The 9,013-nt window shown below is 64.9% G+C and overlaps 1 protein-coding gene across 2 annotated transcripts in view; it reads left to right on the plus strand.

Annotated features, from left to right (window-relative positions):
* The window catches only part of STK40 (serine/threonine kinase 40), a 39,730-nt gene extending 31,167 nt beyond the window's left edge, over positions 1-8,563 (plus strand). For both annotated transcript variants that reach the window (XM_025991741.2, XM_025991742.2), the window contains exons 7-11: positions 1,258-1,373; positions 4,696-4,840; positions 4,941-5,060; positions 5,400-5,484; positions 6,535-8,563. In XM_025991741.2, coding sequence (XP_025847526.1) covers positions 1,258-1,373; positions 4,696-4,840; positions 4,941-5,060; positions 5,400-5,484; positions 6,535-6,753 — 685 coding nt within the window. In that variant the 3' untranslated portion in view covers positions 6,754-8,563. The remainder of the gene's footprint in view (positions 1-1,257; positions 1,374-4,695; positions 4,841-4,940; positions 5,061-5,399; positions 5,485-6,534) is intronic.
* Positions 8,564-9,013: the final 450 nt, after the last annotated feature.

The following is a 9,013-nucleotide window of genomic DNA, read 5'->3' on the forward strand; positions in this document are numbered from 1 at the left end:
ATCTGACAGGGCAGGCCTGTGTGCAGAGCCAGTCGAGTTTCCGTTCGGAATGCACAGGACAGACTAACCTTTGTTTCGCACCAAGCCCTCTGCCAGCAGAATTCCCCAACATAGCTGATGGGCTCGCGGAGCCCGTTGGTCACGGCTCCTGGGGAATTCCACGCTTGGCCCTACAGCCCGCACCGCCGTGCCGACCCCCTCTTCACCCTGCGCCTCAGCCGGGGGAGGCGGTGGGAGGCCCCTCGCGGGGCTGCCTTCCCGCCATCCTCCTGCTTCTCTGCCTGGCCAGCTGACACCAGCTGACATGACACGCAGCCTGGTGGGTGGCCCCCGCCCTCCCCAGGGGGCCTTGCCCCCTGCCGCCCACCCCGTCCCGTGTGGAGTAAGGCATCCACCCTGGGCCGCTTCCTCTTGTGCATGTTGTGAGCTGCATGAAAGGATCGGAGCCCTAAGCCGCGCGCACCGTGACTCTCAGATGGGGGAGTCTCCAGCCTCCTGGGCCAGGAGAGTCTGAAGCGCAGTGCGGAGTTGGCTTCGCTGGAGCCAAAGGGACCTTCAGGGGCTGGGCACTGACCGAGCCTAGATCCTGCTCACTGGCTGTGGGGCCCTGAGCGAGTCCATTTCTCTGTCCCTGAACCCATCACTGTGAAAACAGGGCCACCAGAAAGCCGCCCTCCTGGGTCCATGAGGGCAAACGCGGACAGCCCGCATCAGACACGGAGGGCAGGGCCCGCACCCGCTAGGTGCCCTAAGCATTTGTTTCTAGTCCAGGATGCTGCCTGCCAGCGACGAGGGTGATGGCCAAAGCCATCGGCCGAGGGGGACAAAAGCGACTCCCACGTGTGGGCCCGGAGCCCTGCTGGGCTGACTTTCCTTGTAGGTCAGGGAGGGACCGAGCTAGGTCTCTGGTCATTCCAAACATAGGTGTTCTGCGAGGTGGTTTTGGGAAATCTCTGCACATTGTTCTGCGTCCTAAGCCGTGGCCCCGAGGCTCAGCCAGGACGGCAGGTTCCGGGAGCCCCTCTTGAGTGACTGAGGTTCCTCCGACCCCAGGTGCTGAGGGGACAGCTCAGCTGGCGGCAACCAAGGGTGGTGGCAGCCGAGGGTGGCCAGCGTCAGCCACAGGGCAGGCAGCGGGAGCCGGGGAGCAGAAAGGGAAGTGGGGGTGATCCCTTTGCTCCCTGGGCAAGATGGGGGGCAGCTGGGCGTCCACGGGTGCAGATGTGCGGTTTGTTCATTCTCTCCCCACCCCCCCAGGACGCATCGGATAACCATCACCAACTTCTGCCTCGGGAAGCATCTCGTGAGTGAGGGGGACCTTCTGAAGGACCAGAGGGGGAGCCCTGCCTACATCAGCCCAGACGTGCTGAGCGGTAGGTGCGGCGGGCCCCCAGCAGTTCACTTGCTGGGCGGAGCGTGTCCGGGGCAGGCCTGGCCTGGGTACGGGCCTGCAGGGCTGGTCTAGACCAGCGCCGTCCCTCTGTGTGCAGAATCTGGGGTCTTTTGGGGAACGGAGGTCCTCCTCACACCGGTGCGGGCTGGGCCTCTCTGACAATATTTTTGTGAGTGTGAACAATGGGCACTTGAAGGACTTTCCTGAGGAAGTGACATTTGAGCTGTGATTGGCAGGACAGATAAGGACTGGACAAGGGTGTGGCCAGGCTGGGCGCTCGAGGAGGGAGCCTGGTGCAGGGGAGCCACAGGGTGGGCAGCAGCCAGGCCAGCAAGGCCCAGGGAAGCCCCATTGAGAACGTCTCTTCCCTCCCTCCTGCCTGGATTTACCAAGGGATACCGCGTAGAAGGCCCTGTTCTAGGCACTTCGAATACAGCAGTGAGCAGGCAGACAGACGTGGCCACCTCCACGGGCGGCGGGCTGACGGTGAGGTGGGGGGAGCAGCTGTACGGCTCACCCAGGGATGCGCATGCCGAGTCCCCGCTCTGGGCAGAGCGCGGGACACCCTTGAGGTAGACCTGAAGTCCCTTGGGTGCAAGTGAGCAAAGCAAGGCTGGGACAGATCAAATCTCTCACCATAGCTGAGGACGCCCGGGTGGCTCAGTGGTTAAGCATCTGCCTTCGGCCCAGGTCATGATCCCAGGGTCCTGGGATCGAGTCCCGCATAAGCCTGCTTCTCCCTCTCCCTCTGCCCCGATCCCCTCCCCACGCTTGCTTGCTCTCTCTCAAATAAATAAATAAAATCTTTTATAAAATAACAACAAAACCCCAAAGTCCTAACTGATAGTAAACCTGAGAATAAAGGCTCAGCCCAGGCCGCCTCCCGCCCAAGCCCATGTCCCGGCAGTTCCCCAGGATGCTTTTTCCTCTCCCTGTCTTTTGCCAAATTGGGTATTTCTGTCCTGATCCTTAGGGGGCCGAGGGCTTTACATCTGCCACCATCCCCAGCACGTACTCCTGCACCCCTGCACACAGAGGCAGCACAGCCCCGGGGGGAGCAGGCTGCTGTCACTCAGCGCCTTTGCCACCCCTTGAGGTGGGGCCACTCCCCAGGACTGGAGTCACTGTGGCCTCTGCGAGAGGGATCCAGGTGCCGGGGCTGCACCCCAGCTCCCCAGGGACCAGCCCAGCCAGGAACCCCTCCACAGACTACCCAAAGCATCCCTGTGGGTGACAGAGGCTCCTCCCCCAGCCCAGGCCTGTGGATGGGGACCGTGACTGTGCGAGCTGGTGGTGCCCGGGCTGGCTCTGGTCAGGCGCCTTAGGACGCCAGGCTCGGGGAGCCTCCCCGTGCTCTTCCTGCTGCTGCCTGTGGCCTGTCTTTGGCTCCTCCAGACTCAGGCCAGTCTTAGAGGCTGAAACAGAGGAACCCACTGCCTCACGGGTTAACAGCAGACACGTGGCCACCTCCCCACATGGTTACGAGGTTGCAGCGGGATGATAAGTGACAAGTCCCGCTGTGCGGGCTCTGAGCCAAGGTCTGCCACTTTGGTTATTCTGTGCGCCAAGCACAACCTCAGGTGTTGGGGTGGAGCCGTGAAAGGCAAACAGGACCTTGCCCGCATAGAGTTTATAGTCTGCTTAATAACCGTGTCCTCAAAAAAGTTAGTGACTTCTCTGGGCATGCAGTTTCACATCTGTAAAACAGGGATGGTAACAGCCTCCGCTTCATGAGGTCCTGTGGGTTGGAAAGGCCTTTGACCTGCTGTCTGGCTAATTAGCTAGCTGGCATTACCGGTGCAGAAAGGAAGGCTCGAAGCGCTCAGGCGGGATGGCCTGCGCAGGCCGAGGTCCCGGGGGGCTTATCTGCTGGAGGGGGCTGTTCGTCCCCCATCCAAGTCGGGGCAGGCGTCCTGGGGCTCAGGCTGCAGGACGTGGCCCCTGGTCTGTCCCGGGCATCTCGGCAGGAACCCCCTGGAGCCAACAGAGTGGGCTCTGTCGATGACCCCACGTGGTGGAGCAGGGTCCAGGAGAGTGGGGCTGCCCGTGGGGTCAGCTGCACAACATGGCCTGTTGTACCAGCCGGGGCAAAAGGCAGCTCTCGCCCCAAGCAGCCCTGTGAGGTCAACGTCCCGGCCCCGTGTCACAGAGGACGTCGTAGGCTAGGTGAAGGCGGCCCGAGACACCTTCCGGAAGCACCGGCTAACGCCTGTAGCAAAACGTCCACGCCCATGTGCTGTGCACACCCACTGGTCAAGCGGCTTGACCTCCAGTGGGCCTGGAGAGCCCTTCAGAACAGGCACCCCCACCCCAAGGGCATCTGGGGCCACCCAGGCGGCTTTGGGGCCCACAGGAGGGATCCTGGTGTCCAGGCCCTGCCCAGTGCCCAGCAGCATCTGCCCCACACGGGTGGGTCACGTCCTGGGACCTGGCCGCTGCTGCGTCTGCTGCCAGGCCAGACACCTGTGGCTCGGGGGCTGGCCGGGCGGGCAACTTCGAAGGGGCTGAGCTGCTCCACTTTGCTTGTGGGAACGGGTTGGGCAGGGGCCGGCGCGCCCGAGGAGCCCTAGCACAAATGGATAGAGGGACGGTGCCCTGGGGGTGGGAGGAGCAGGGCTGCCCCACTCAGCCATGCGGCCCTGGACAACTCCCATTCCTGTGCCTCATTTCGGAAAAACAGAAAAGATCTAATTGGAGTTGGGTGGGCACATAACGAGATGGGTGCTGTCCCAGCGTGGCCGCCTGGCTACATGCGGGCTGCCCCCCGATCTGCAGGGGAAGAAACTAGCGCGGGGTGTCGGCCGTGGGTGGTCCTTCCTGCTGCAAATACTGAGGCCAGGCCGCCCTGGCCCGGCAGGGCGCCCAGCAGAGAGGCGCCTGCTTCTGAGAACTTCCCTCCAGGGGGGGAGATGCGAGGCAGCAGAGACTGGGCTGAGGCTCTGGGGGCGAGGGGACAGTGACAGGGGCAGGGGTGGCTGAGTGCTCCAGAGCCAGTTAGCTCTTCAGTTCCATACACGCTCCTGGCACCGGCTCCACGAGCTGCCTGCCGGCCGCTGGGGCCACAGGCGCAGGTCCAGTGCGCAGGGCTCATGTGTGGCGAAGCAGGGCTGGCGTGCAGGTGGCCAGCCTGCACGAGGCCAAGGACCCTTCTCCTCAATGGTCCCTCTGCGATGGGGCATCATCCTGGGCGGAAGCGGGGCAGGAGGACGAGGCAGGGGGTCCTGTGGGCAGGCAGCCGAGGGGACCCCGGGGCCTCGCTCTTCCCGGCCCACTGAGTGTGCGTGTGTCCGTGCGCCCCACAGGCCGGCCGTACCGGGGCAAGCCAAGCGACATGTGGGCCCTGGGCGTGGTGCTCTTCACCATGCTCTATGGCCAGTTCCCCTTCTACGACAGCATCCCGCAGGAGCTCTTCCGCAAGATCAAGGCGGCCGAGTACACCATCCCTGAGTGAGTCCCGCTCCCCGCAGGGGCGGATGCAGCAGAGGGGGGTGGGCAGGGGGGCCAGGGAGAGCCCGCAGCCCCTGAGCCCGTGCCTCTCCCACCTCAGGGACGGCCGGGTTTCCGAGAACACCGTGTGTCTCATCCGGAAACTGCTGGTCCTCGACCCCCAGCAGCGCCTGGCCGCCGCCGACGTCCTGGAGGCCCTCAGCGCCATCATCGCGTCGTGGTGAGCGGGCGGGTGCTGGGCTGGGCGGAAGGCTGGGTCCCGCCCGTGCCCATCCCACACAGGAAGCGGTCTGGGGTCCGACTCTTCCTTTGCCAGACAGACTCCAATTCCCAGGTTTCTCCACGGGCGAGATGGTGAGAACTCAGGGTCGCGTACTGCGTGTGCCAGTCGATACCCACGGTGGGGCTGGCATTCTCTCACCACAGCCGAGGTAGAAACGTCCCCATCATCAGATGAGAAAACTGAGTCATTCCTGTCAGGAGGGGGCTTGCTGGACCCCAGGGCAGCGCGGGGCTCCTGTCCGGGGCCGGGGGCGGCCTGACTCTCTGCCTCCCGCAGGCAGTCCTTGTCGTCGCTGAGTGGGCCTCTGCAGGTGGTTCCCGACATCGATGACCAGATGAGTGGCACCGACAGCTCCCAGGAGGTGAGTGGGGGCGGCTGGACTGGGGGCTCAGGGTGCTGAGGGGGCCTGGGGGTGCTGGGGGCCCCCTCCCACCTGCTGCTTCCTGCCTTGGCCTGGCCCCTTAACAGCCACCTCGCCCTGCCTCTGACTCACTGGGGTGCTTTCAGCCTTTCTGCTCGTCCTTTTCCAGATGATTCATTTTCTCCCAGTTTTCTCTCATTTCTTGCTCCCTGCCCCGGAGAAAGTGCCGGCCTAGGGTGGGGGCAGCCGCTGGCTGGTGATCTCACGGCGCCCCCTGGAGGGCAGGGCTTCCGCGGACCGGGAGGAGGCTCCAGAGGCCAGTGGCCCAGAGCGAGGGCCCCCAGCCCCACAGCCAGCAGAGACCTAGTGCGGGCTGCTCTGCTGACCACAGGCCTGGGATGGCGCGCACCCCCCTCCTGAGCACTGGCCCCGAGGGAGGCCACAGGACCTGGAAGCCTTGCAGGTGGTTCCCGACATCGGGAACTCCCCAGCCCGGGGCAGGTGGGAGCAGGAGGCCCCCCGGGTGCCCCCACTCCCTTCCCTAGGAGACAGGTTCAGGGAGGTGCCCCCACGTTCCCAGGTCAGTGCCCAGGCCTGCTGCCCCACGGTGAGCACGCCTGCGCCAGCTCCCTGGTCTGCTTGCCACCCCCCACCCACCCTGCCCCGGCCCAGGGGAGATGACTGCCCCCCCTCCCCGCCCAGGGAGCCAAGGCTTCCAGGTCCTGTGGCCTCCCTCGGGGCCAGTGCTCAGGAGGGGGGTGCGCGCCATCCCAGGCCTGTGGTCAGCAGAGCAGCCCGCACTAGGTCTCTGCTGGCTGTGGGGCTGGGGGCCCTCGCTCTGGGCCACTGGCCTCTGGAGCCCGCCCACCCACCCACCACCTAACTGCTGGTTCCCGCTCTTCCCTTCCCTCCCCCTCTTTTCTCTCCCTCCCCCACCCTCCTTCCTCTCCTCCTTCCCCTCCCCCTCCTTCCTTCCCTTCTTCCCTCCTTCCCTTCCCCTCTTCTCTCTCATCTCCCCTCCCCCTCTGTGTCCTCCCCCCTCCCCCCCAGGCGAAGGTGACAGAGGAGTGCTCCCAGTATGAGTTTGAGAACTACATGCGGCAGCAGCTGCTGCTGGCCGAGGAGAAGAGCTCAGTGCACGAGGCCCGGAGCTGGGGGCCCAAGCGGCAGTTGGGCAGCGTGCCCCCCGTGCGGCGGCTCGGCCACGACGCGCAGCCCATGAACCCCTTGGATGCGGCCATCCTGGCGCAGCGCTACCTGCGCAAGTAGCCCTGTCGCCTGGGCCGCCCGCCACCTCCTCCAGCCCCCCAGGTAGCGGCCCCCACCCCCCCCACCCCCGACGGCTGGGGCAGGGACAGTGCAGGGACAGCGCAGGTCACATGCCGGGTCAGCGGACGTACCACGAAGCTACTTGGGCAATGATTGCTTGATTGTTTGGTTTTTTAATCTGAGAAGCCTAGATAACTAATCTGCTTTTAATCATGACGTTTTAATCTACCTCCGGCTTTACCCCGCGGTCTTGAGCGGGAGGAGGGCCCAGCCGCTGGGGCTCACCGATAAGCTGACCGGCTGCCTGCTGGCCCCGAAGGACCCCGCCCCGTGCCCAGCCCCAGGGGCCTCCCCGTGCCCCCCGCAGTCCGAGCTTTGGAAGACTTCACCTCATCTTAAGCAGAATTCAAATATATTTATTTTTGTACTGAAGCCAACTTCTTCCCATCTCCAGGTGGCTGGGCCCGCAGCCACCCCCTGCCCCCAGTGCCCACATCGGGCCCCCCGGCTCCAGAGCACCAGGCCCTCCTGCCTCTGGTGATGGGGAGGCCCTCCTAGACCTGGCTCTCCTTCTCCCATCTCAGGGGCTTCTCTGAGGTGCTGTCCCCTCGCATTAACCCTGGTTTCTTTCTGTACCCCACGCCGCGGTACCGAGGTGATGTTAACAAAGATGTGAAAGGGGTGCCTGGGGGGTGGTGGGGGTGGAGGCTGCGGGGCGCCCCGGGTTCACCGAAGGCTGGGCAACGCCCCCCATTCTTGCCGCCTTGTGGATGTGGGGTCCCCCCGGCAGAGCCTGGCCAGGGCCCTTCCTTGGGGCCGTGGGGCTGTCGGGGAGGACTCCTGGCTTGAGAACAGCCCCGCTGCCCTTTTCGAGCCGAGATTTTGAAGTGGATGCCGGTCTTGCCAGAAACACTGTTCTCACCAGAATGCGCTCCCCGCCCCCCTCCCTCACTGGACTTGGCCTTACCCGGTGCCGAGCAGACCCCCCGGCGCCCCTGGAGAGGCTGAGTGTTCCCCTCCAGGCAGCCCTGGGCCCTCAGCCCCTTCCCGTCTGTCCTTGCTCCCCAGTGGGGAGGCGACCGAGGCCTGTGTGACCTAGTTTCCCAGAGTGCAAGCTGCCCCCTCCCCAAAAGCTGACTCACTGTGAGTGACTTGGGCAAGTTCCCAAACCTCCTTGTGCCTCAGTTTCCCCATCTGAAAAAATGGGGCCACCTCTTGCCAGCAGTAGCAGGGCTGCCCATGCCCCTTCCTCCCCGTGCCCCCATCCCAGCACGTGGGCACCTCATGCCTCTGCCTCAGTGGGGCCGCGGGAGCCCACCTGAGCCCAGCGCTCACTGTCCGGAGCACCACGCGCGGCCTGGCAGCGGCGGCGGCCGCGGGGAGCCAGGGTGCTGGGCCGCGGGGGCCGGGGTGTCCTCTTTTCTATATTTATTTCAAAAAGAAGTCTCCCGAGGGAGTAAAGCACAGTGTGGCCGGGGCTCAGCCCGCTGTCCTCCCTGAGGTCTCAGCTGTGCCTGCCCCGCGGCCACGGGTGGCCTTCCCCCTCCTTCTCAGAGCAATACCGTCGGGGGTCCGCGCGGGGGTCTGCGGGGCTCGGGCGCTGCGCCCCACGTCGGCCCGCTCTGACCCTACACCTGCGGCAAAGCAAACAGGAGGTCGGGCCTGTCTTCACCAGGTGTCACACACTGAGAGGTCCTGTTGTAAAGAAACAAAACGAAACAAAAAGTCACAAAAAAGTTTGTATAAAGACCTATTTTTGTACTACATGGGGACTCTTCCTGCATGTCAGCAATAAAACTCCTGACCTGGAGCCCGTGTGGCCTGTTCCTGCCCTTCTCTCCATGTCCCCCTCCTGCCCCTGCCCGCAGGGCAGGCTTCCTGCAGCTCGACCTCTGCCCCCTGGGTGCTCCCCAGCCCCCCACCCAGGGGAGGGACCACACCTACCCAGCAGGCCCCTAATCCATTAGCGCACCTCCCTCCCCGCCCCCCCCCCCCCCCCCCCCGCACTCCCAGGGGGCCTCCTGCGTGGCCGCTGAGCCAGCCCTGCCCATGGGAGGCACCCGGAGCCGCCAGCATGTCGCCCCCCCTCTCCCTGCAAGCCGCACCTGGGGTCGGGGCCCTGGGCTCCCCCCGACTGCCCCCGTGCCCGCGCCCCCTGGGAAGCCTGACGGCAGCCTGCCTTCCCTTCCTTCCTTCCTTCGCCTAAATATAGACGCTGGCGGCGCTGCAGGTGGTCGGGCGCCCCTGGGTGCAGCACGGG

The sequence above is a fragment of the Vulpes vulpes genome, chromosome 10, assembly GCF_048418805.1.
Source record: "Vulpes vulpes isolate BD-2025 chromosome 10, VulVul3, whole genome shotgun sequence".
NCBI lineage: Eukaryota > Metazoa > Chordata > Mammalia > Carnivora > Canidae > Vulpes > Vulpes vulpes.